Source organism: Mauremys reevesii, linkage group 4 (genome assembly GCF_016161935.1).
Source record: "Mauremys reevesii isolate NIE-2019 linkage group 4, ASM1616193v1, whole genome shotgun sequence".
Classification (NCBI taxonomy): Eukaryota; Metazoa; Chordata; order Testudines; family Geoemydidae; genus Mauremys; species Mauremys reevesii.
In genome coordinates this window covers 14,429,166-14,456,917 of record NC_052626.1, presented here as the reverse complement: position 1 = coordinate 14,456,917, position 27,752 = coordinate 14,429,166, and the positions used below count along the sequence as shown (strand labels likewise).

The following is a 27,752-nucleotide window of genomic DNA, read 5'->3' as shown; positions in this document are numbered from 1 at the left end:
TGTACCCAATCCTGAAATAAACTAAAGGTTTATTAACTAGGAAAAACGAAATGGGAGTTAGTTATAAGGTTAAAATAATACACATACACACACACACACAAATAAATTGCAGTCTTAGGTTTCAGATGGTGATAGAGCCACTGAAATATGCCAGCTCTAAATGTCCATTAGGTCTAACCTAGGTTAGCCCTGGGGATCTCCTTCTTATGTTTAGGAACCTTTGCCCTTCTGAGTTCAAACGGCATAAAATGAACCTAATTCCTTATGGTCAGGAATTTTTATCCCCCTAGAGTCCAAGCTGATGGGATAAGCGCTTCTGCATGCAACCTCTGTCTTCATGGGTGGGTTTGGGGAGCAAATCGACAAAGTCTTTGTTCCACAACGGCCCATTTGTATTCAACAGTCCTTCTTGAGGGGCAGGAGATAACACCTTCTTAGGAACCCAGCATTTTGCATTAGGTGATGTTTGTTTCTCATTTGGTGAGTTACACTGTTCTAAAGTGTAAAATTGTACACTTAAGTAATACCTTTTAGTGTTGGATACAAGTATTAGCTCTCTCAGTGTATGCACAGTGTGCCCAGCCATTTCATAGCAATGTCACCAGCCAGGTGAAGAGCTGGTAGCCAGTCATCAAAGTAAGTCAGTGGGCACTCTCATCAAGGACATGCAACAGTCTAAAGTTGACTGCATCTACATCATGGGCCATTAGAGAAACCCTGTTTGAAGAAACTGGCCACACAATTGCCCTGACCTGTTCAAAACCATTGCAGGAATGACCACAGGTGCCTTGGCAGGTCAAAACCTGGTGGGCAGATGGTTGGGTTGGTGAAAAGAGAGTGATTAACAACTGTCATTGCTGACCACTTGTTATACCAAGCAGATTCCACCATCAGACATTATAAGTAGGATTAATACAGGCAGCATCCTACAAGCATTACATAAAGTCCAAAACACTAAACTATCCTAACCCCCAGATAATCAGACTGGTCTCCAGCTAAGCACTTGTCACTATTCAGTGAGGGCTTTGGCATGAGCTGGCACCTGGTCTGCCAGCATCACACATGTCCACACAAATTGTTGCACCAGTTTAACTAAATCAGTATACTTAAACCAGTGCAAGTTTGTGTGTAGACAAGACCTGCATAACCCAACCCCATTTCTATGTTCCATACAGCGGTCACCCTTAATATGTTTTCCACTGCCTTAACTAGCTCAGTCATGTTATCCCATTATTTCTATTATACCCCAGACATCGCTCATAGGAGCTACTGTAGAACGAACACTGCAGATACTGAGATACTGTTATCTAGAAACCGGAGGCAAAACTGGAAAGTTTTTAAGAGGTGGCCAAATGTACACCACATTGAATTATTCTCTATTAACCTAATCAGATATTTCTGTAATGAAAACATACTTTTTCTACAAGCAGTTTCTGACTCAACCTCATTCCTTTGGTGTACAGGGAAAACGATTTGAAAAACCATCTGTCCTCTTTAAATAGAGGAGCTATTTTTACCTTTATGATGAGCCCGGCCAATTAAAAAACAAGTGTAGTGGTTTGAAAAACAAAGAGAGAGGGAAACAGCTGCTACCTTGTGGTTATCAGAGTACAAACATGACATGGAGCACATGGATCTTCGTGCTAACACTCCTAGCCCTTCTGTACTGGTTTGCAGCCATCACCACACGCAAGCCAGTGCCTCGCACACTAACATTAGACCCATACAGCCACTAGCTGTTGGGGTGCTAGCACATAAGGGGTTGGATAAATTAACACATCAAAGATGGGAAAGGGATGCAGACTAATCTATCTCTAGGTCACCAGGTCAAAACCGGCCCAGGTCAGTCAGTGACTGAAAGTTGTAACCACGTGATGGCTATTCTGTACCTTTTGTGCAATGAGTTGGTGGGTCTCAGTGTAGTTTCTAGTGAACAGCTATCCCCAGTTGGCTCCCATTAATGCTCTTGTTGGCACTCTCAGCAGAGGGGCCATGCACCCCATGCAGTGCTCCAGGGAAATCTGGAAGTCTCAGGTTAACCACAACTTCTCTGGGGCTCCCAGACTCCCATTCTGGAACAACCCAGTCATGGAGTTATCTACTGGCATCAGCGGTGGGATCTACCAAGTGATGCTTAGCTACTCCAGGAAGACAGAGGCTGCCAAACAACGCAGTACAGGCCAAGAGTTCCTTCCCATCTCCTATAGACAATAAAGGGGAAGGGATGCAGATCAGGATAAATAAAGAACACGTCAACTCTTCTGACCAATTTGAATGAATTCAAATCAGCAGGACTGGATGCTAGTCACCCGAGGGTACTGAAGGAATTAGCTGAAGAAATCTCAGAGCCACTGACAATAATATTTACAAACGCATGGATGACAGAAGAGGTCCCAGAAGCCTGGAGAAAGGCTAATATAGTGCTCATTTTTAAAAGGAGGGGGGAAGGAGGAGCTGGGGAACTATAGACCAGTCAGCCTGAATTCGATACCTGGGAAGCTACTAGAGCAATGTATAAACATTCAATTTGCGAATACCTGGAGGATGAAGGAATAATCACTAGCAGCCAGCATGGATTTACCAAGAAGAAATCATGCAAAACCAGCTTGCTTTGACAAGGTAACTCGTTTAGTGGCTAGGGAGAACACAGTGGACATAATATTTCTGGACTTTAGCAAGGCTTTTGATGCAAGCCCACACGACGTTCTGATAAATAAGCTGGAGAAATGTGAGCTCGACTGAACTACCATTAAGTGGATATAGAATTGGTTAAATAACTGAAAACAAAGAGTAACTATTAATAGAATGATGTCTGATTGGAGGAAGATCTCAAGTGGGGTTCCACCGGGTTCTGTTCTGGGTCCAGTGTTGTTTAATGCCTTTATTAATGACCTGAATGTAGGTTATGGAGAGCGTAATGATCACGTTTGCAGATGACACAAAGCTGGAGCGGGGGGTTGCCAATACTATGGACGATACAGCTAAAATTCAGAGGGATTTTGATCAAAGAAGAACTGGCCTACAGACAAAATGAAATTCAACAAAGACACATGTAAGGTGCTACATTAGGGAAGAAAAACCTAATGCACAAATACAGAATGGGGGATAATTGGCATGGCAGCAGCACTGCTGAGACGGATCTGGGAGTTGTGGTGGATCACAACCTCAACATGAGTCAGCAATGCGATGCTGTTGGGGCTGGGGGGCGAAGCGCAAATGCAATTTTAGGTTGCATTAACAGAGGCATAGCAGGCAAGTCATGGGAGGTGATAATACCACTCTACTCAGTGCTGGTTAGGCCTCTGCTGGAGTACTGTGTCCAATATTGGTCACCAATGTATACAAAGGATGCAGAGAAACTGGAAAGGATCCAGAGGTGAGCAACAAAGATGATCAAAGGGATGGAATTGGAGCCATATGAGCAAAGGCTGAAGGAACTGGGTATGTTTAGTTTGGAAAAGAGGAGATTAACAGGGAATATGATAACAGTCTTCAGATATTTGAAAGGCTACCATAAAAAAAAGATGGAGAAAAGTTGTTCTCTTTTGCCACAGAGGACAAGACAAGAGGCAAGGGTTCAAACTACACTACAGCACAACGGATTTAGATTAAATCTCAGGACAGATTTCATAACTGTAAGAACAGGAGGACAATGGAACAGATGTCTCAGGAGGTTATGGAAGCTTCTTCTCTGGAGGTTTTCAAAAGGAAAACTGTCTGGGATGGTATAAACCAGTGGTTCTCAGCCAGGGGTATGCAGAGGTCTTTCAGAGGGTACTCAACTAATTTAGACCAGTGTTTCTCAACCTGGGGGTTGCAACCCCGGAGTGGGGGGCAGTTGTCGCAGGACAGGTTTGGGGGGGTTGCAAGTGCAGGGCTGGCATATGTGGATGGCGAGCAGGGCAATTGTCCAGGGCCCCATGCCACAGGGGGCCCCGCAAAGCTAAGTTACATGCTTCAGCCCCGAGCAGCAGGGCTCCGGCTTCACACAAGGCTCACAAGTATCACACTGAAATGGGGGAAGGGGACCCCGGGAATGAAAGCCACTCCTGATGTCTTGTAACAATGCAAAGACTTGGGCCCAGGCATTCTGCACAGGTCCCACAAGGCAGGCATTGAAACCAAGTGTGGTTAGAGGAGCCATCGGTTTAACCCTATGCGACTTCACACCAGGAGGCCCTCACCTCATACCCCTCTGCCCACAGGCAGTGTGTTGCCATCTCTCACGACTTTACTGCAAGTCTCATGATATTTGGTGTTTTTCTTAAAGCCTCAGCTCCTGGAGGCATGCGATTAGGAGCCAATCTCAGCTTCCATTTAAAAAAAATATATGTTCCAGCCCTCATGTTTGCAGAGGAAAACATGTTCCATGGCCACTCTCAAGGGCAAGGAATAAGGCAGTAAAATGCTTCAGGTTGGGGGGCTGTCTGTCAGCGAGGACTGGCCTGTCTCCCAAGGTCCTCCTCATTGGTTTACTCTCAATAAAACATGCTCACTGAGAGCAGTGTGCCATATGCTACCAGTTCACTATATTCTCTCTCTCACAATCTCTTCCCAGCTATACTGTCACAGTCGTTTTGTGCTTTCTCCCCAGTTTTCCATGTCTTTTCAGCAAGCTGCTCAACATTTTATACATTCTTGCCCTTGAAAACACATTCAACTTGATATCATTAAAATTACGGAGCCAGGGTCTGAAATGGCAAAGCACTGGGCAAAAACACCACTTTGAACAGCCTACTTATTTTAAAAGCCCTTCCAGAACTGTAGGTTCTTGCACAATTGCAAGATAGGAACCAATTAAAAATAAACAAAATTAAACTTTGAGGTTTATATGCAACTGGTAATGATTTATAGATCACTGCAGTCACAAGACAGATGTGAATGCCTGCAGACAGATCTTTGGTTACAGCCAGCCAATCCTGTTTCTAGGGCAGGAGAACTTTCCAATGTCAATTTCACATCAAATTGCATGCAGCTTCTCTTTTGAATTCAGAAGCACAAAATCTGCTGCTGATCAACTCTGCCTCTACTCGAGAATGATGGTGATGTGCCACAGGAAGCCTGCTAAGAAAGCACAAGCAAAAGCAAAGTTTGGGAAGGAAAATGTACAAAATAAGCCCTAAACAATAAACCAAATGTAGGTAGCAAAGCAAAAACTGACCAATAATTAAGGAACAGAGAAGAAGAAAAAAAATCACCTGGGGCTTTTTGTTGGTGGTGGTTATTGTTTTGTTTTTACATATTATAATAATCATCATGTCCATCTTAGACATTATGGTTAGACAAAGACCTGTCAGGGATGGTCTAGATAACACTTAGCCCTGCCATGAGTGCAGGGGACGGGACTAGATAACCTCCTGAGGTCCCTTCCTGTCCTAAAATTCTAAGATCTTAAAGATGTATAGAATGCCATCACCACAGCAGCTAAATGCTGTCATTATATGTTACATCATCATTTTTATTCTGGTAGCACCCAGAAGACCAGATCAGGGACCCATTGTGCCAGGAGCTGTACAAACAACAAAAATATGGTCCCTGCCCCCAAAGAACTTGTAATTGGTCATTTTGAAGATGCCCATCACATCAGCAGGTAAGGACCAAACCGTACACACACAGGCATGTACAATTCAGGTTGTTAGATGCCTAACTGCCTGATCTGTGCTTGCAGATGCTCTTTGCTTCTGACACAAAGGCCTGGATTGTTATTTATTGAGTACCCAACATCCTGCTCAGTGCGGGACACAGCCCAATGAAGACAAGATCCCCGTGCTGAGGAACCTACTATCAAGAAGCCAGAACAAACACTCACTGAACTGAATGAGCAAATTCCTACTGAGATGAGTCAGTGCTGGATATTGCCCAAATTAAAAACAAAACCAAGGTTTAGATTGGGGGGGAAGGGGAAAGTGGAGATGCTCTTCCAAGGTCCTCTTTGAGATGGAATGGGGCAGAGCGGAAGCCCTCTCCCAAGCCTGCCCACGCAGGGTGCCAAAATGAGCAGTCCCTCACCGTGGATTGCGCAGATCTTCATCCTATGCTCTTCCCTCTCTTTTATGAGATGCTCCAATGAAGTTAATACTTTAAATATCCCCATTGTTATCAGCAGGTATCCGAGTTATCTCCGACTGAGATGAATGGGGCACATCACACCCACCATATTTTCCAAACTTCATTGATTCAGCTATCCTCGGGTCACGTTTTTGAGGCAGTCTCAGCAACTGCAACAGAAAGACTTATTTTTAAATTAAAGCTTAGATTCTAGAGACTGAACGGCCAGCATGAAAGAGGTACCCGGCAGCCACAGGTCCACGTACTGGCTGAATTCGAGATCCTACCCCATTGATTCATTGGCAAAAGAGTGGACTAACACATAAAGAGTACTGGCCCCCAGGTGACCAGCAGATGGATTTTTACATAATGGAATATGGTGAGCAAGTCCTTCGTAGAACTGCAGTATCATCACTGTCCACTTCAGTTTTAACACTGGCCTTGAGTTCTTGGAGGCAAAGGCTTGGGAGGCTGCCAGTGTTCATAACAGCTGAGAATTAAAACATTTCCATGCTACATTCTGAGTACTGTACAGATTCTCTGTTCACTGGAAGGTTTTTGAGCTAGCAGGATGGAATGAACACAGTGGGTGCAAATTTTCTCACCAGCATCAGCTATAGCTGTGTGGATGAGTAGTGTGATGAGGTGTAATCCCTAACCAACATAACTGTGCTGGCAAAAGCCCTTAGTATAGAAGCAGTTATACTGGCAAACCTGCACTTTTACTGATATCGCTTATTTCGTTCAGGGGTAGAGGAGGGCTGGAATAAGTGATACCAGAAAGCACAGCCTTGCCAGTATAAACTGCATCCACACTAGGAACACTTTGCTGGAATAGCATTCCAGCATAGCTACGGTCATTTGTGCCTGACAGAGTCACTGTGAGTGCACTCAAATGCATGTGTAAATGCATCTGAATGAGCTCTCTCCTGACATCTAGTGAAGAGCTGGGGGAGAAGACTTCACAAACTGACCTTCTTTGCATAGACACACCCACTCTGTCTAGGTGCACAGCATGATGGATCTGCTTTTCCCAAAATGATCACTTTGGGCTGGTGTTGGTTCAAAAGTCACTTTGTTATTGGCGGAGGGGGCAGGTGTAATAAAGTGTTGTTACCCTTGTTGTGTGACTAAAGGGTAGCAGAACTGTGCTTAGCATGCTCTGATTGAGGGACTCACCCTCACCTGAACCGCTCACATTGGCAGGGGTGCTCAAGTGCCGTGGAGCTAAGGGAAGGGAGAATCAGGTGTTTGTACATAGTAGTGTGCACTCTCCCTAAGGGTCCTAAACACCATTAGACTCTCCCCTCTCCGCTGTGTAATGACAGAGTTGATTAAGACTCAATTGAGAGTCTTTTGTTGCAGATCAACAGAGCTGAAATCACTGACAACCAGATCTCAACATTAGACCTGCTATGAGACAGTGTCTTTGGTGAAAGAGACCGCCCAGCCTGCACTAGCAGTGAAGCAAAATCACTGAAAGCTGTGTTAAGTGGTGGAACCTCAAGACATCCCAGAGAATGCAGTGGAGCGGCAGGCGCCCAGTGGAGCAAGCAAAGTGCCTCCCCGCACTGCCCACCCCCAAGTATTGGGAGGTGAACTCAAGCAAATGGACTTTTGAACTCTGGGTCTTCACTGATCAATGACAACAACTGTGAATGGGGTGCGGTGGAGGGAGAGGGGAAGGGCATGTTACAGGAACTTTTGTTTGTTGGACTTTCTTACCACAAGGTGAAAACCTGAGGCAAAGGACACTGCCCAATGTACTCTGGGGTGGGTGTTTTCTTCATGGTCTTGTGCTTATGAATCCTGCTTGTGACATTTTCCCAAGTTAATGCCAGGTTATTTTCCCCCTTTTATTAAATGTTTCTTTTCCACACACAGACTCAATGCTTGTGAGAGGGGAAGTATTGTCCCTTAGAGGGTGCCCACGGGTGGTGTGTAATTTTCCCAGGTTACTGGGCGGGGCTTGAGCCAGTTTTGTGTTGTATCGTTCAAAAGGAACCCCTAGGTATCGAACCCAGCCCTTGTCACTGCCGACTCCACTTGGCAGAAGGGTTACACATGCAAATCAAGTGGATGGAAGTCTAGTTACTCAGCCAGCATGTATAAATGCTTTCTATGCTCACAGATTCTGTCTTTCACAGGAGCAAATATTTGCACTGTCAATGCAAATGTAGAGATCATTAGGGAAAACCTGTCTGAAAAGGTTGCTTTAAATCTGGAAGACAAACACATTTTTCTGTTCCATTTTCTCCTACTCTTTTTCAGTTTCTCTGCCTAACAAAAACAGCTTCCTTGGGGATATGTACACATCCTCTACTATCAGTTTACAACTATTACTACATTGAATAGGACTCAGCTGAAAAGCAGGAATACGCTTCAACGTTTCTCTATTAGAAACCCCAATAGATTTCTTTGCACACAATTTGATGAGCATTCTATAGCCTGTTCATGTTCTCTGTACAATGCCTGCATCGGTTCTCACACATAGGCTCTACCTCTTCTGGAATTTGCATATTCAAATTCATTAAAACCAGTTTTTAAATGTAACCATTCCTGAACGCTGCCAGGGTTGTCAGCTTCCACAATTTTTTCCAAGTCTCAGGATATTAGGTGGTTTTTTTAGAGCTCCAGCCCCAGAAAAGAGCGAGAACCTCAGTTTTCATTGATTTTAAAATCTATGGTAAGTTTCTAGCCCTCATGGTTACAGAGAAAAGCCTAAAGACATGAACCAAGCCCACCCTAAAGGCTCAGAAATCAGAAAGGAAATAAGAGGCCTGCGTATTTTTTAACATTCTTGTGATTTTTAAGCCAGTCTGTAGATTCTTTGGCTGGCTCCTGGTTTTTGAATGTTTTTGGGGTGGCAGCACCAGGCAAACACCACCACAAATAACAGTATATGAACAGATGATGGTACAGTTAAAGCTATCCACACTCAAAACCAAAACACTGACACCTTCGATTCCCAAATAACTAACAACACATGGCCCTCGGATTCTAGATGAGCACTGCCCCATAGTGGGGGTGACGCGGAGCTGCAATGCCCCAGAGGAAGGGTCTCTGGAGGGAATGAGCATCAGAAGCCACAAGCCCTCCCTCTGCTGTAAGGCACGCAGGTGGCAAGTGAGTGCTGCAGTGCAAACTCACTTTGGACGCTGCTGCTGCTGCTTAAGGTTACCATATTTGAAGATTCAAAAAAGAGGACACTCCACGGGGGGTGGGGGAGGGAACCTCCCGGACGTTTTTACATATTTGCAGCTACCCTCCTGGACATTTTTAGATATTTAAATAGGGTTACCATACGTCCGTATTTTTCCAAGAGGAATTTTTAACATTTTAAAATTCCTCCTGGACTGCGATTTAAGAACCAAAAAGCCTGACATGTCCAGGAAAATATGGACGTATGGTAACCCTGCCTAAAGTTCTTTTTTTTTAAAAGATGGGCCTGAATTAGAAATGAGTTTCGTGTCACATGTGTGGGCCCCAGCTGCTCCCTGCCCCCCTCATTGAAGCAGGTGTACAGGGTTACTGCCCTGGGAACTGCAGAGCACCAGTGAATGTGGGGCCAGCTGCAGACAGGGGCATGGGGCAGGGCTAGCTGGAGGCAGGGGGGGCAGGGCTGGCTGGAGGCAGGGGCTGGCTGCAGGCAGGGGCTGGCGGTGCGGCAGGGGGTGCAGGGCTGGCTGGAGGCATGGCCGGGGGTACGGACCTGGCTGGAGACAGGGGGGTGCAGGGCTGTCTGGAGGCAGGACAGGGGGTGTGGGCATAGTTGCCGACTCCGTGGGTGCTTCAGGGCTGGAGCACCCACGGGGAAAAGTTGGTGGGTGCAGAGCACCCACCAGCAGCTCCCTGCCGCACCCCCAGCTCACCTCCACCTCCGCCCCTGAGCGCGCTGCCGCCGCTCCGCTTCTCCCCACTCCCTCCCAGGCTTGCCGCGAATCAGCTGTTTCTGTGGCAAGCCTGGGAGGAAGGGGGGAGAAGCGGAGTGGCGGTGCGCTCAGGTGAGGAGACAGAGGGGGAGCGGAGGTGAGCTGGGGCTGGGAGCGGTTCCTCTGCACCTCCTCCCCCCCAGGGTTACTTCCTTTCCTGCAGCCCTCCCCCCCCCAGCTCACCTCCGCTCCGCCTCCTCCCCCGAGCACGCGGCTGCTCCGCTTCTCCCCCCTCCCTCCCAGGCTTGCCACAGAAACAGCTGATTCACAGCAAGCCTGGGAGGGAGGGGGGTGGAGGGGAAATGCGGTGCGCCTGGGGGAGGAGGTGGGGCCAGGGATTTGGGGAAGGGGTTGGAATGGGGGCGGGGCTAGAGACCAGGGGTGGGGGGCGCGAGCACCCACCAGCTAGGCTTACCATGCTGTGGTGTTTAGATGTTGCTTGTAAATTATTAGAACTGGGAGCACTGGCTGTTGGGAGTCTGAAAGGACAGGAAACAGGAAAGAGGGGGGAGGAGTTGAGGAGGCAGAGTGAGAGTTACAGAGGGTGCAGCAGCAGCTTGGTAAAGAGGTTTCCACTTTAAAAATAAAGTCCTGTTGAAGTTTGTTAGTACCTTGCCTGGTTGATACAGCACATGCCTCCCTATTTTCCCAGACATGTTTGGCTTTTTGGAAATTCCTCCCAGACAGCAATTTGAGAACCAAAAAGCTGGACATGTCCGGGAAAATATGGACGTATGGTAACCCTACTGCTGCTGAAACCTGCTCCCTCAGCCAGCTGGTGCAGAACCGAGCCGGGCACTGACCACACCCTTCCCCCTTTACTGTGACCTGCATGCCAGGTGCTGAGAGAAAGCAGCCACTGTGCTCCCCCAAGCATAGTTACTGCTGAGCCTCATCCAGGCTATGCAAGGCAGAGATCTCCTCAACCCTGTGCCTGCACAGGAGCCAACACAATCTGTCCCCTTATGTGCCCAAACTGTTTAAATCTCCATAGCTACTAACTATTTAAGAACTCCTCAATCAGCAGACAAACTGAAGATTGCTCAGTGGGGCCCACAAGCCAGAGGGTCTAGAGGCACACAGGTCAATAAATTGACGTCTGCTTCTGCATTTTTATGCATCAACTTCACAGGACAGGGTTGGGGGAGGGAATTATCCCTCATAAGACTAAGGTCAGAAGGGGCCTTCATGATCATCTAGTCTGACCTCTTGCACATCACAGGCCACAGAATCTCACCCACCCACCCACTCCTGTAATAGACCTCTAAACTCTGACAAAGTTACTGAAGTCCTCAAATCATAGTTTAAAAAGACTTCAAGTTACAGAGAATTCACCATTTACATTTGCTTAAACCGGCAAGTGACCCTAGTGCCCCATGCTGCAGAGGAAAGCAAAAAAACCCAGGGTTTCTGCCAATTTGACCGGGGGGGAAATTCCTTCCCGACCCCAAATATGGGAGATCAGTTAGACCCTGAGCATGTGAGCAAGACCCACCAGGGAAATTATTCTCTGGAGTAACTCAGAGCTCTCTCCATCTCCTCCCTTGCCCAACTCATCTCTTTCAGGGCAACGCTAAGTAGTCAAAAAAACCCAAAATATTAGAAGTTGTTTATTTCAGATGACACTGGGATCTTAAGGACAAGCTTCTTTGAAGTAGCTCGTTCATATTATGATCAAATTAACAGCAGACCCATCGCAGAAATTGGCATTGCACATGTGCCCTCTATCTGCAGTACCTCTTGGCTTGAAGCGAGATTTTATAGTGGTTAATGGTTATGGAAAGATGCCAAGTATCGCATTACGGAGCAATAAGTCTCTTTGTGAAGCTTTCTTCAGAAGCACATGAGTATTCAGTCACTCGCAGCCCGATCCAGTGGGGTGCTGAGCACTTTCTGCAAAGAATAAGTGCCTTCAACTCCCCCTGAAATCCACATAAGTTGAGGCCAACGCTCAGCAACTTGCTGGAGGTACTCGGGCTCAGATCTTCAAAGGGATTTAGGCACCTATCTTCCATTGATTTCATTAGGAGTTAGGTACCTAAATATCTTTGAGGATCTGAGCTCAGTACTGTGAAAGATCAGGACCCAAAACACCAACTGTTTAAATCACCCTGGAGTTGCCAACTCTCATGATTCTGTCATAAGTCTCACAAAATGTGCTGTTTTTAATAAAGCCTCAGCTCCTGAAGCCTTGTGATTACATGAGAATCTCAAGTTTAATTTACAATTTTTCAGCAAGTATGGCTGAGTAAAGGTTGAAAACATGAACCTTAAAAGCTCAAAATCCAGAAGGACCTGAAATGTATCACTGTTTAAAACCTCAGGATTTTTGGGGGGAGCAGATTCACAATTTTTGAATATTTGGGTTGGCAACACTGTTCCTGGCCAGCCACTTTTCTGGAAAAGCCACTGTGATTATTTACTCTTCCTCCAATGACTAATAATACCTAGATCTCAAAGTGCTTTATAAACAAGGTCAGTATTATTCATCAATGGGGAAACTTAGCCACAAGGTGGAGAAGTGACTGCCCAAGGTCACCCAACAGGCCAGCAGCTGGGCCAGGAACAGAACCCAGGTCTCCCGAGTCCCAGTCCAGTGCTCTAGCCACTACACCAACAGGCCTCCCAAAGGAATACTTGTAACAGGACAAACAAATGGATGACTCCCAGTGAGTGGGCGGTGCTGAGGCAGACTCTCTCTAAAGAAAGAGCCAGGAAGAACCTACTAAGGAACTGGAGAAAATTAAATCTATCCTTCATAACCAAGAACAACAACTGATGTTAGACACACATGCTCTGACGGTTAGAAAGAGAACTGGATCCTCACACTGGGCACACCTGGGCAGAGGCAGTGGAAAAGGTGACCTAAACAGAGGGGGTCCGTTAGGGTAGGAGCGGATGTGTCGGATGTGGAAGGAGGACAGGGCCAAAGCATAAGTGATCTAGCCAACCCTCAGCTGCCCACAGTGGTCCTATAATGACCTCATAGGACCACTGAAGTTAGCATAACAACAACTAAGCTGCTCTAAATTATGCTGCTGGAGTTTCAGCTAGAGCTCTGTGTACTCCTGCCTTATGCCCTCCTATCCATCCCTCCCTCCTTTTCCCCCACCCCACACATACTGCAGGTGCCCCGGAGCCAACTATGACACCTTTAAGCCAGCCAGGAGTTGGCAGGGCGGGGGGTCCCTTTACGCTAGGGAATGAGATCTGCTCTAACTTACCGAGCTCGGTACTGCTGGTGCTCTCCCTATGCTGGGCTGATGCTCCTGTGACCAACTACCCTGGCTTTAGGATGCACACTGATGGTGGATATTGGAACTAAAGCAGCTGCACGACAGGGGAGAATCCAAGCTGTGGCTTGCAAACACTGCAGGGAGATTTTCAGATCTCGACAAGAACAAACAGCACTGATTTTATAGCCAACATTTCAAGAACGAGTAGCTGTGCGCGTGTGTGTTTGTGCAGGCGTGCTCAGAAAAACTATTTTAAAAACAGCAACAAACGCCCTAACCTTTAGACCCAGAATTCTGATGCACAAGCAACTTACTGCAACCTAACTCTCTTGTGTAGACTAGGCCTCCCAAGCAACCCTCTGAAGGAAGCCAGTCAGGAGCACACTCTATTCTGTGTGCTACACTTGGTGCAGGCCCAGCACACACATACCTCCTCAGACATGCAGCCAATATGGAGCTGCCTGTGTGCCTGTGATTTTACACATCTTTCAGCTCCATCAGATTGCACGAGCCAAATCCAGAGCTTAGAGGCATCACGTGTGGGGGGGGCAGGGGGTTGACACTCCACCCATGCGAAGTTTTTCCCATCTGTGACGGATACATTATGCATAATACTCCTCAGTTAATGAGAAATCTAAGGAGTAATAAAATATCCCCACCCTTCTAGGCTGTAAAGCCCAATAAAGGGTATGTATGCCTACTGTGCAAAAAGTCATCTTACCAGAGAAAAAGGAAGGGCTGTTGCAGGAAGACAAAACAACCCTGCCCTAGGGAGCAGCTGAGAAATCCCTTTCATGCAATGGTAGCCCTAACCTGAAGCGGTCCCTCTTACCACTGGGACAGTCAGGAAATCCCAATTTTCAGGGACACGTGGTCACTCTACAAATGAATTGAAAGGGGGTCACACAAAATGCAAGAGGGGACTGCAGCATTTCTGCCACATAATCCCTCTCCTCCCTCTCGGCAAAGCAAAAGGCGTGTCTACATGCTGCCTCCGAGTCAACCCAGTGTAGGCGGCATATCATGGGCAAAAAGCCAGCTTACGGTTTGCCTTGCACCTCACAGAGCCAGAGCACAAAACACCGTCAGTGCAAAATGCTCTAATGCAAGTCAGGCATGCAGAATTACTGGCCTGTATCTAATCTGTGACTGCAATAGCTATGAAGAGGAGACAAGAAATGAAGCAAATGCCATCTACGGTGCCTTTCCCACTCTCAGGCATCGTGAGTAAACTGTTTGGACCTGCAGTTTCAGTTAATTGTTTGCTCATCATATAACACTGTCATCAGTCACTGTACTGGTCTATGTTACATTTAATAAGGAAAATATTTAGGAAACTATTCTCCAAAAGGAGATCCATGGTAGATTAAAATACACACAAGTGGGACCTATTCACAGCCATTTTGATGGGCAAGCCCAAAACACAGTTGACAGCACAGATGTGAAATTCCTGCCCAGAAATAGATACATCTGCCAAAACAGGATGAGAAAAACACAGCATAAATTGTGTTTTCAGGCAGGCAGAAATATGATAGATTTGGGGAGTTACTCTCCTTTTTATTTCCAGACAGATCAGAATCAACCCCTTAATGAATAATTGATCAAACACTCAATGCACAACAGCAATCAGCAATAGATCATACAAAAGAAAAATGAACAAGAAAGCTACTTACGCTCATTGATTAGGACATCAGCCTGTCTCAAGGAAATAAGGGATCAATGATGCTGCTTTTTAAATGTAGCTGCTGCCTCACATTTTCAGATAATTCCCCAATGGTGATTATTACCATTCTTATTTGCATTAGTGTAATCCTACAGCCCACCAATGCTGGAGAAGAACTCAGCCAGACTGGATGGTCTGATGTTCTCTGGTACACCAGGATCAAAAGAACACTCAGACACTAAAATGTTACAGAATGTTGCAGATGGCTCATTAGAGAAAGGATAGCACCATCTGGAATAAATCACTAGGGCATAAACAAAGCATAACATGGAACCTGATCCCGCAAACCTTTATTCAGGTGAGTGACTTGGTTTCTCACCTGAGTATGCACTTGTAGCACTGGGCCAATGTTAAACTGTCTCATCCACTTGGAAGTTTTGCTTAATATTTATTCTATTTGAATGCCTGCAGTCTACTGAAAGAGTTTATGCACCTACTGCACTGTGACCACAATACACACTAGTGGCTTTGGCTAGTGCACACCAGATATTAGTATGACTTCAGGGGGCAGATTTTCAAAGCTCTTTAGGAGACTATAAAGATATCTCACAACCAGGGGAGCCCATTAAGCTCTCTCTAATGTGACAAATGCTGCCTCCTCCCTTTAATTGTCTACCATTTCCTCAGCAGAACCACACCTCCTGCATTCCTCCTTCCAGAGGTGCACACAAGGTTGCATATATCCACAGAGAACAATGTTAATTCCATGGGGTAAGCAGTCCTCCTTGGGTTCTAAATTCTGATTACACTGCCAAATTAAAAATGAAAATTCCCCCTGCACAGAAGGCTTCCTTTTGAACACTGCTTCCATTTGAACACCGATCAAGATCTTCAAATGACATATCACTGAAGTTTGAATCCACATTTTCCTTTCAATGTTATTCCACGGAGACACATTATAAGCACAAACAAAAGCTATTTTAGAAAATTCAGTGTGTCCTGAGTATTAAGAAAAGAACCTATGATCACAAGCAATATTTTTAACTAAGCAGACATTTTTCAAGATTTGCTTTACAATCACTAGACAGACAGACACAACACAAGCCTCCAGTTGGACAGGGAGAATTCAGTCAACAGAACATCAAATGACACAAAAATGGTTAACACAACAAAAGTCAAGATATCTGAGCAGGTACTGGTTATCTGAAAAGAAGTCAAAGGAAGCATTTTTGTATGGACCTGTGTAACACTGTACAGGGAGACTTTGGCAAACCAGTAAAGTGCCTAAAACCACTATGGCATACTGTTAAAGGCAGCCTAGTCAGTAAACTGTAAATTGGCCATTCAGCAATCTCAGCTTGACCAAGGCAGGAGGGGAGGAGGTTTTGGGTGCCACAGCAAGGGCAGCTTGACCCCTTCCTGATAAAAATTGTGTTGAAGTTGCTGATACATACATTTTAAAAGAGCAGGATGTACCCTCAGGAATGTCTATTGGGGTCTCAAGGCTGCAAACCCTGGAAAGACCCACACCTGGTTAACCAATAATCAGAAGGAACCTCTTGCTGGATCATTGAAATTGCTTACTTAACAAGGTTTCTTTAAGGGACATGTCATTCTATTACTAATGTATAAATAAGGGGGAAAAGCTTGAGATAGTTGGACTCAATCGGGGACTCTTTTGGACTCTCTTTGAACTCTCCCTCTGGATACATCTCGCGGTCCTCACCAGCAGACAGAAGATTTGGCCACCGGAAGCCTGTCGCTGTGTCACTCAAAAGCCACATTCAGCTTTGGTAATTATCGAGGGCTGGGGGTGTGTTACTAACCTGTTGCAGATGTGGGTAAGTGCTTGAGTCCAGTAAAGTTTAGCTTTAAGTGAAAGCACTCTTGTGTTGCCCTGTTTATGCCAGCCATCTATCGGTCGGACGGTCGTGTCTCCCCTGATTTATTTCCTGACACCTCCTCGCACAGAGTAAAAGTTACCAAGAGCTTTGGGTTGCAAGAACCCTGGGTAACACCATTCAGTAAAGTCTTGTATCTAAAATGCATATTCAATGGGCTGGTGCATTTCCTTCTCTGACAGCACAATACATGGTGCTTACCCATTGCTAGCCAAAAGTCGCAGGAATCATCTCCAGCAATACCACAACCCTAATGTCTTTATGCCATCCAGAGAGAAAAGGCAAGTCACCACGCCAGAGAATGAGACTTCAAATGTTCTGAGCAGTGACAGCCTGTTTTTAACAGACATCCACTAATCCTGCCTGCAAATTTTTGAGCACATGTTTATTTGCCAAATCTCATCCCCACCCTTTGCACATGTATATGTGATGGCAGCCACCTTGCCTGGCACCAGAGATAGAAGCAGGGACCTCGAGAGCTAAAAGTGCATTTCTATATCTTAAGCTAAAAAAAAACAGGCTCTGTAGATGGGAGCTGTAACAGACCCATATTTTCCTGTGGATTTCCCTCTCCCGCCACCCTCAGAAGATGATTATTCTGCTCACGTTCTTATCCCACGGCCATCACCGTGGGTGACTTGTTCAGATAAACCCACTTGTTCACTTAAGTCCAATTCAAACTAAAAGACTTTACAGACCCATTAAGTCACAGGCACGGGAACTAAAGGTGTGGGGGTATTGCAGCACCCCCAGGTTTTGCACAGGGTCCCGGCTGCCACCAGACCCATGCCCAGGGTCCCCGCTCCCACCACACTTGCACCCAGGGCTCTGCTCCTGGCCCTGCACCCGGGGTTCTGGCTGCCGGCCCCACACCCAGGGCTCTGCTCCCACCCGCAGCTGTGGTCCCAGCTGGCTCACCCTGACATTTGTCTGCACCCCCGCCCAAGCCACGGCCCGGACAGGAGTAAGGGGGTGCAGGGTAAAAAGTTTGGGGACCACTGGCTTTCAACATCCCCACTGTAAAAAGTATTCCAGCGTCACTGCTTTTAGTGAGAGTATGAATGGTCCATGAGTATGAATGGTCCAGTGCATTGATGTGCCCAGTGCATTGATATGGGAGTTAAACAAAGGGGACTGAGTCATGGTACCACTGACCCGCATTGGGACAAGGCTTAAAAACATAACTATGGTACGACTTCCTTCTCCACATCCACGAGATTTCTAAAGGACTCCAGATCCTTTATTCGCCCCCTAAAGCATGCCTCACCGAAACGGTAGGCACTGGAGACTCTCCCATCTCAGGACCACACTTGCCGATAAAATTAGACCTGGCCCTATTGGAACTTTAAGGGTTAAATTATATTCAGTCACATCAGTGCCAACCCTATTGGCTTCATGGTGGACTGAACTGGTGTGACTGAGAAGAGAATGCAGATACTTAGCTGTGATATTAAAAATACCCTTGCCACCCTTAGACAAAAGTTCCATCTTAAGTAGCCACAAAAGTCACCTGTGACTGGACCTACCTCAAAAACACTGGTAGCTTTCATTAAAGCCAGTAGAGTCATCTTTCTACAGAGGAAGCACCAATCAACTCCAAGTCAGTAAGAATAGCCAAAACAGCTATGAAACACAGGTCTGATGAGAAAGTCACTTGAGCAAATGACAGGAAAAGGAAGCTTATACCAACAGAGGAAGTGTCAAATGGACTCTCTCAAATTATAATACCAACATGAAGTTTTCTGTATTTTCACAGATCAACATATTTTACCCATCTGTAGTCCACTGGTGCAGTCCTGTTGATATTAACAGGGCTAAATTCACATGGTAAAGTTAAGCAGAGGTATGAGTGTTTCCAAAATTGAAGCCTTGTAATTGTCGGTATTCTGGTTGGTTCTATAAATCTCCAGTTCTCTTTCAAACCTGTCTATGCTCTTTGCTTCAACATCTTGTGGCAATGATTTTCCTAGGCTTCCTTGTAAAAGCTGCCTTTTGACGTCACTGTGCCTCCTAAACAAGCCAAAGCATTTTACATTATTTTAAAAACAACCCACTCTATTTTGACATCTACAGAAGTGTTTCATAACAAACAAGGTTTGAGCCCATAAAACAGGTAACAATGGTCTAAAAATCTGTCACATTTGCACACAGCTGATTCAACCCACAGAACTAGGAGTATAAAACCAGAAACACACTTGGAAGCCTGTGGCCCTTTGCAGCTACCTGTGGAAACACAGAGACATGCCTACTCCAAGATTACCTGAACCTACTCAGACATTAATGTAAATACCATAAAGCACCTTCAAAATAAATATCCAGAACAGGTGTTTAAAAAACTATGAATGTCATAATCAACCCCATGTGACGAAAAAAGAAAAATCCTAAAATATCAACTTAAAAAACTTCAAAAAGATCTAGAATTCATCTTCAATACAGAAACATCCAACATTTTCTAGTATTTAAAAGTGACTGCCTTAAACAGACTGGTGTTCTGATAGCAATTCTCCTCTCTTTCTCTTCTGATTCGTCTTTTCTTTACAGTTTATTCCCTCTTGTAACCGCTGCCATTTGATAAGAGTCTCATGAACCCTGAATGGATCTACTACTATGAGGAACAGACCCCTAACTTTAGATATGCATTAAAATTATTCAGGTTTTTTTGGTACTTGCTGGCCCTGACCAGTGGCGCAGCCTCAGGTAGGGTCAAGATTGCCATACACGCCCCTCTTTATTCCCCTCACCCCCAATCCTTGAGACAAAAAGGACAATTGGTAGATCAGGGCTGCTCTAACATACACCTGGCTGCCGCTGGCCACCAGGAATCACCGACAAATAGAGATGCTCTGGTCATACCCCTTTCTGCCAGGGATGGCCCCCATGAGATGCTGCTGCCATAGAGGCCACTATGGGAGCTCTACTCCATCCACAACTTTCCCCAGGCAGGGGGAATCCTCAGATGGTCAGTTCTGCCAGCTTTGCAACTGCTCTGGCAACATGGCTGGTAAATTCATAAAAAACGACTCCCAATGTGCCAGTTAGATTTTAAAGCTGAAATCCAATTTGCCAATTGGATAAATATCATAGCTACCATCTACATGGAATTAGCTTACAAATTATAATGTTAGGTTCTTCTCAGATCAACTTTTATCTTCAATAGTGTTTCTCAGATCAGGACACAGCTATTTGCAACCACACAGAAATATAATCAACAGTTTTATAAGTCATGTTTACATATCCCAAACGTTCCAGCAATGTTTTGAACCCAAAACACACATGCAGTCCTGCAAGCAATTGTCACAGGTCAAAGTCAAGGCCCAGCAGCTGTACCATAAAATACTAATCACCAAGACTTCTTACAACATTTAATTGTAATCATATCAATTCTTCACTATTCCTGATAAACTTATCACACTTCAAATAATTCTCTCAAAAGTTAGAATGCACTTTGTCTTAAGGCACTCTTATGAATAGTTCGCTATTCCTTGTGCTTGGTTTGAGAGGAACTAGTTTATATCACCAAAAGGAACTACTTAAAATTATTGTTTGAGGCTCCCATAAGCCAATCTATTTGGATTTACAAAGGAGGAACATGCATATAGCATCACTTAGTTAAAATATGGAATATGATTCCTTGAGGTTTCATTAGAAAGAGTACAGACTCAACAAGGAAACTTTCAGTTACTACTATTAAAGACCACCAAGAGAAATACAGCCTCTGAAATGAAATCTCACCACCACTCCTCAGTCCTTGCAAGCTTGTGATAGGGGAGAGCTAGTCACATGGCTGGCCCAAGTGTCTAATAGCACTTTACGAGTTCAACAGCTTCTTTGGCGGGTTCAGCGAACTCTGAGGTCCCACACAGTGACCTCAATTTTATACCCTGTTTTCAGGAATCGTTGGAAGGGGCAAATCTCCTATTTCTATTGGAACTTGCCAAAAAGTCTCTCACTTTTATTCTCTCTCAGGTCCTCTGTTGCTTTCTTCAACTTCTAGGAGATGGCATCAGTGTACAAATATTTTTAATCCTTTCTTCATCGCAGGCTGTGTGTGTTTTATTTAGGGCTGTCAAGCAATTTAAAAAAATTAATCGCGATTAATCGCACTGTTAAACAGAATACCATATATTTAAATAGTTTGGATGTTTTCTACATTTTCAAATATATTGATTTCCATTACAACACGGAATACAAAGTGTACAGTGCTCACTTTGTATTTATTTTTTATTACAAATATTTGCACAGTAAAAAACAAAAGAAATAGTATTTTTCAATTCACTTCATACAAGTACTGTAGTGCAATCTCTTTACCATGAAAGTTGAACTTACAAATGTAGAATTATGTACAAAAAAAACTGCATTCAAAAATAGAACAATGTAAAACTTTAGAGCCTACAAGTCCACTCAGTCCTATGTCAGGCAATTGCTCAGACAAACAAGTTTGGTTACAATTTGCAGGAGATAATGCTGCCCGCTTCCTGTTTACGTCACCTGAAAGTGGGACCAGAAGTTCGCATGGATGGCACTGTTGTAGCCGGCGTCGCAAGATATTTATGTGCCAGATATGCTAAAAATTAATATGTCCCTTCATGCGTCAACCACAATTCCAGAGGACATGTGTCCATGCCAATGACAGGTTCTGCTCAATAACAATCCAAAGCAGACGCATGTTCATTTTCATCATCTGAGTCAGATGCCACCAGCGGAAGGTTGATTTTCTTTTTTGATGGTTCAGGTTCTGTAGTTTCTACATCTGAGTGTTGCTCTTTTAAGACTTCTGAAAGCATGTTCCACACCTCGTCCCATTCAGATTTTGGACGGCACTTCAAATTCTTAAACCTTGGGTTGAGTGCTGTAACTATCTTTAGAAATCTCACATTGGTACCTTCTTTGCGTTTTGTCAAATCTGCTGTGAAAGTGTTCTTAAAATGAACATGTGCTGGGTCATCATCTGAGATTGCTATAACATATCTGGCAGAATGCAGGTAAAACAGAACAGGAGACATACAATTCTCCTCCAAGGAGTTCAGTCACAAATTTAATTAACATTTTATTTTTTTAACGAGCATCATTAGCATGAAAGCATGTCATCTGGAATGGTGGCCGAAGCATGAAGAGGCATATGAATGTTTAGCATATCTAACACGTAAGTACCTTGCAACACCGGCTACAAAAGTGCCATGCAAATGTCTGTTCTCACTTTCAGGTGACATTGTAAATAAGAAGCAGGCAGCATTATCTCCTGTAAATGTAAACAAACTTGTTTGTCTTAGCAATTGGCTGATCAAGAAGTATGACTGAGTGGACTTGTTGGCTCTAAAGTTTTACATTGTTTTGTTTTGCAGTTATGTAACAAAAAAAATCTGCATTTGTAAGTTACACTTTCACAATAAAGAGATTGCTCTACAGTACTTGTATGAGGTGAATTGAAAAATACTATTTCTTTTGTTTATCATTTTTACAGTGCAAATATTTGTAATAAAAAATAATACTATAAAGTGAGCACTGTACACTTTGTATTCTGTGTTGTAATATAAATCAATATATTTGAAAATGTAAAAAAAAATCAAAAAATATTGAATACATTTCAATTGATATTCTATTGTTTAACAGTGCGATTAATCACGATTAATTTTTTTGAGTTAATCGCATGAGCTAAATGCGATTAATTGACAGCCCTAGCTTAATTCATTTCAAGGACTGTATTTCTCTATTAACCCAGACCATTAATTGGAATTTCCCCCCCACATACACCACTTTTAAACAATTTATTTTACTACTGCAGAGTTATGCACTCATTAGGTGATGATATTTTTCAATATTATTTTTCTTTCTGGTGCCATATAATTCATACAACCTGCAGACTGCAACAAACATTTAGGAAAAAAACCCAACAGAAGCGTTTAGTTCTTCTAAATTTAGTGGACATAGTCCATACATTCCTTATTTATAATTAATACCTTTTATTTTACATCCTTCAGGGATTACAACAGAACAAGAGACATTATATCAAAGAAACAAAGCAGATCATCTGCATACAGAGGGATGTATATCTGATTAATAAGGCAGACAAATTAACTCGGGGGGGGGGGGGTGAAAGATACAGCAAGCTTGACCCCTACAGCCTTTGTCTTTCTGTAGGTCACTCCACAAGCTATTCTTAACCGATTTAAAATTCTCAACTCATCTCTATTACTTGATTAACTTACAGGACACAATGGGTCACTCTGCACAGGCCAAGAAGATGTTTCCCTGGTTTGTCAGCCTGTGGGAAGCTCTTTTTAGCTAGTCAGAGGGGAAGACACATATTTGCCTTCATATATGTTATGAGATTCTTGCCCAAGTAACAAACAATAACTTGAAGATTTTGTTTAAACATCCCGTTTCCTATTCCTGGAGGAAGATGTGAGAGGCAAACAAAGGTACATCTTTGTGATCTTGTTGGTGTTTTTGATGGGAGCAATAGAGGGACAGCTTTTTTTATTTAAGAGACTGAAGGCTCTATAGTTATTAACAGTAGATTCAAGGCATATTGATACCTATACATCTCACATTTGTGCTGCCAGTGCAGTGCGAAGCAGCCACTCTGGGGACGAGAAGCTGGCCCTTTGTATTTTCATATATTTGTAAAATATTCTAAAATATGATAAAGACCATTTTTAATTATGTATTCAGCACCAACACTGCCCTCAGGTCCCAGCTAACTTATAACTAGTGGTGTTCCCCAAGGGTCAGTCCTAGGACCAATCCTATTCAATTTATTCATAAATGATCTGGAGAAAGGGGTAAACAGTGAGGTGGCAAAGTTTGCAGATGATACTAAACTACTCAAGATAGTTAAGACCAAAGCAGATTGTGAAGAATTTCAAAAAGATCTCACAAAACTAAGTGATTGGGCAACAAAATGGCAAATGACATTTAATGTGGATAAATGTAAAGTAATGCACATTGGAAAAAATAACCCCAACTATACATACAACATGATGGGGGCTAATTTAGCTACAACGAGTCAGGAAAAAGATCTTGGCGTTATCGTGGATAGTTCTCTGAAGATGTCCACGCAGTGTGCAGAGGCGGTCAAAAAAGCAAACAGGATGTTAGGAATCATTAAAAAGGGGATAGAGAATAAGACTGAGAATATATTATTGCCCTTATATAAATCCATGGTACGCCCACATCTCGAATACTGTGTACAGATGTGGTCTCCTCACCTCAAAAAAGATATTCTAGCACTAGAAAAGGTTCAGAAAAGAGCAACTAAAATGATTAGGGGTTTAGAGAGGGTCCCATATGAGGAAAGATTAAAGAGGCTAGGACTCTTCAGTTTGGAAAAGAGAAGACTAAGGGGGGACATGATAGAGGTATATAAAATCATGAGTGATGTTGAGAAAGTGGATAAGGAAAAGTTATTTACTTATTCCCATAATACAAGAACTAGGGGTCACCAAATGAAATTAATAGGCAGCAGGTTTAAAACAAATAAAAGGAAGTTCTTCTTCACGCAGCGCACAGTCAACTTGTGGAACTCCTTACCTGAGGAGGTTGTGAAGGCTAGGACTATAACAATGTTTAAAAGGGGACTGGATAAATTCATGGTGGCTAAGTCCATAAATGGCTATTAGCCAGGATGGGTAAGAATGGTGTCCCTAGCCTCTGTTCGTCAGAGGATGGAGATGGATGGCAGGAGAGAGATCACTTGATCATTGCCTGTTAGGTTCACTCCCTCAGGGGCACCTGGCATTGGCCACTGTGGGTAGACAGATACTGGGCTAGATGGACCTTTGGTCTGACCCGGTACGGCCTTTCTTATGTTCTTATGTTCTTATAAAAGCAACAAGAGGAAAGTCAGCGTTTGACAACGTTGTCGTATAAAATTGAACAAATCAGGTCATTCCATAGTTCTTCTAAGGCCTCAATAAAAGCAGTGCACAACAACCTACATTTCATCTGGGCCTTGCCCAAGACAATCCGTCCTGAGGGAGATGCTCTTGAAAGAAATCAAGGAACAGCAGACATATTTAACTATCACTGTACGGTTAAAGGTAGAGGGAAACAGATGCCTGAATAGTCTAACTGCTTTCAAAAAAGCTCAAAGTCAGGTTTTCGTTCTCGACCATTCCTCACTTGATACATACCATCATTTAAAGAACTCTACTATTTTTCAAAAACAATTCTTCCATCAGGCCATATGCAATGGATCAGTTAAACAACCTTTAACAAGTATTAATGTCTGTTTCGGTATAAAGTATGAAGACAAAGGTTAGGATGGTGATTCTAAAAGCTTAGAGTACTGCCCTGAATCAAAGGTGGCACAACGCAGAACATGGTGACCAAACACTAGAGTGGCTTATATCAATTAACAGAGGTGGATATCACATGTGTGCATATAAAACTACTGCAGCCAAAACTTAAGCCTAGACAGTTTCTGTCACTATGCAACAACTGTAACAGATGAGCCAAAAGGGAAGCTGACCATTATTAGTAAAGGTAGTGTCTAGAGGCTGCAGCCGAGATCAGAGTCCCATCACGCTAGGAAATATATGCACAAAAAGTAAGAAGCAGTCCTGTCTCTCAGGAGCGCCAGTGGTTCTCAACCTGTTTACCATTGTGGATCACATATGCAGCCCACAATGTGCTATGTGGGCTGCATCCAAAACTACGTGTATGGCCCTGAGGATATCACATAGGCCGCAGCTCTGTGCTGATTGGGCTGCATGCAGTCCTTGGGCCACAGGTTGAGAACCACTGAGCTAGACTTTTGGGGGCTTATACTAAACAGATAGGCCAAAGCATGGGTGTGGTTTGAGGAGGCAGGGGGGCACTGCATTGCTCCCCAAACTGCAAGCTTCAGGCAGGCACGGAATTTCCCCCCATACACAGCCCCACTGGCCTGACTGGAGGAGCCCCCCTAATGCAGACGTCAATCAATACCTACGGGCCTAAATCTTATTCTCTCAAATAAAATGAAATATAAAATCACGTCCATAAAAAACCCCACTCTTCCTGGCTGTAAAAATGGTGCCACTGAATAGCTGGCAGGTAGCTGAACTGGGCCGGCCTGATTTTCCTCATTCTAGCAGCAGGACGGGCCCGAAAGGCAAAAGTTCAGTGGTAGGCGCTGCCTTTTACAGCCAACATCACTATCTCTGGAAGCCCCTCTCCTAACAGGTGACATTTCTCTCTGCTCTGGTGGGGCAGCCACTGACCACAGGAAAATCCTGCCTTTTTTACCAAGGCTTCCCTGAGCCCTGCCTATTAAAGCCCCAGGCAGTTTTCATGGCTAGCAGCAGGTGCAGGGCAGGGGAAGAGACCTGGAGAAAGGGGAAGGCAACGGGCCGAGGACATGCCAGGCAATTCTCCCTCTCCCCATTGCTCAGAAGGGTGCAGGAGTCATGGGGGAGCTGAGGCAGGTGGGGGTGGGAAGGCTGAGAGGGGGAGGGTTGCAGCCCGGCTAAGGGAGGTGGGGGGCACAGAGAGGGCTGCAGGCAGCTGGGGGCCAAGCGGATTGAGGAACTAGGGGCTGGGGGGGCTGGGCAGAGGAGCGGGGGTGGCAGGGCTTGGGGCCGGGGCGGGCTGGAGGTGGGGGCAGAGCAGCTGGCACTAGGGCGGGCGGGTGCTGGGGGGAGGGAGGTTACGCTAAAGGGACAGCGGGGAGGCGGGGCTGGGGCTTCACCCCTGCCCAGGCCGGTCCCAGCCAGCCATCGCCGCAGCCGGGGCCGAGGCGGAGGGGGGCCCCCGGGGCTCGCACTTACTGTCGGTCGCCATGGCCCAGCCCGCAGCCGAGCGCGTCTCTCCCCGCCGGCTCCCGGCACCGCCTGGCCAGACGCGCCGCGCACACACGCAGCGGCCGCCCCGGCCGGCCGGCAGGCGCACGCCGAGCCTCCCGCCGCCGCCCTGCAGCCCCCGCCCGGCCCCTTCCCGGGCTGCGGTCACCAGACATGGCCCAGCGCGCGGGCTCCTGGGCAGAATCGGGGCCCTGCTGCCGCCATCCCCCCCCCCCAATACGGGCAGCGCCCAGGAGCCTCTTAGCGCAGCGGGGGACAAGTGCCAGGGCTGGGGGCCGCTGCGGAGTGAGCCCCTGCTGGGCCTGGCCCAGTCCATCCCCTAGCCAGGCCGCACCTGGCCTCTGCGAGTCAGGGAACTGGGGGGGTGTCAGGCTCCTGTTAGGGGGAGCAGGGCCCCGGCTGCCCCTGAGGGGTCGCTAGGAGGAAGCCGCAGCCCCCCGATGCGCCGTCAGCTGTCGAGGTGGCTGTTTGGCCCAATTGGCTTTGGAGCCCTGGCACCCAAAAAGGCCACCGGCGCTCAGCTAGAAAGAGGGAGACGGCTCTGAGGGAGAGGGGTGCTAGCGGGAGGGTTGCTGCCTGGGTCAGGAGTCCCACAGCCGTCTGTCTGGCCTGTGTACTGTAAGCCTGGCAGCAGCCCGCCTGGCACCTCTGTCCGGGAGCACTCGCCTTCAAACTGAGCTTTGGTAGCCTTTGATCAGATCCATTAGTCAGTTAGCTGCCATCCATCCGCCTACGCGGTTAATTTCTTACCGTTGGCCGAAACTGGCTCCTGTCCGGTGAGAGTGAGCCCTGACTCCCCTTAAAGAGTCGGCCACCCTCTGACATGGGGTCTCTGGGGGGATGAGGGATTTGAGCCTAAAAAGAAGCATCCTTATCCTCTTCCCCCAGCTTTGTAAAAACTTCTTTTATATTTGGACTCTGTAGGTGTAGAGCAAGGTATTGTCCCTTAAAACGTGAGGATTTGAATGGCTGTAATAATGTCGAATGCTTCTTATGACCTTTCCTCCCCTCTCCACTGAAACATCCCCTCTGGGCATCCAAGGGTGAGTTTGGGACATGCCCTGGGAAAGGGTTCTTTGAAACCATGCTGTCATAGTGGGGTGGGGATTATGCTGAGACACTGGGCCCCTGGATGACAGGTTTCAGAGTGGTAGCTGTGTTAGTCTGTATCAGCAAAAACAACGAGGAGT

At 45.5% G+C, this 27,752-nt stretch overlaps 1 protein-coding gene across 1 annotated transcript in view; it reads right to left on the bottom strand.

Annotated features, from left to right (window-relative positions):
• SYT16 (synaptotagmin 16) overlaps positions 1-26,603 on the bottom strand; it is a 141,903-nt gene extending 115,300 nt beyond the window's left edge. Inside the window, exon 1 of the mRNA XM_039538802.1 lies at positions 26,530-26,603. Within this exon, the coding sequence (XP_039394736.1) occupies positions 26,530-26,542 (13 nt within the window). The 5' untranslated portion in view covers positions 26,543-26,603. The remainder of the gene's footprint in view (positions 1-26,529) is intronic.
• Positions 26,604-27,752: the final 1,149 nt, after the last annotated feature.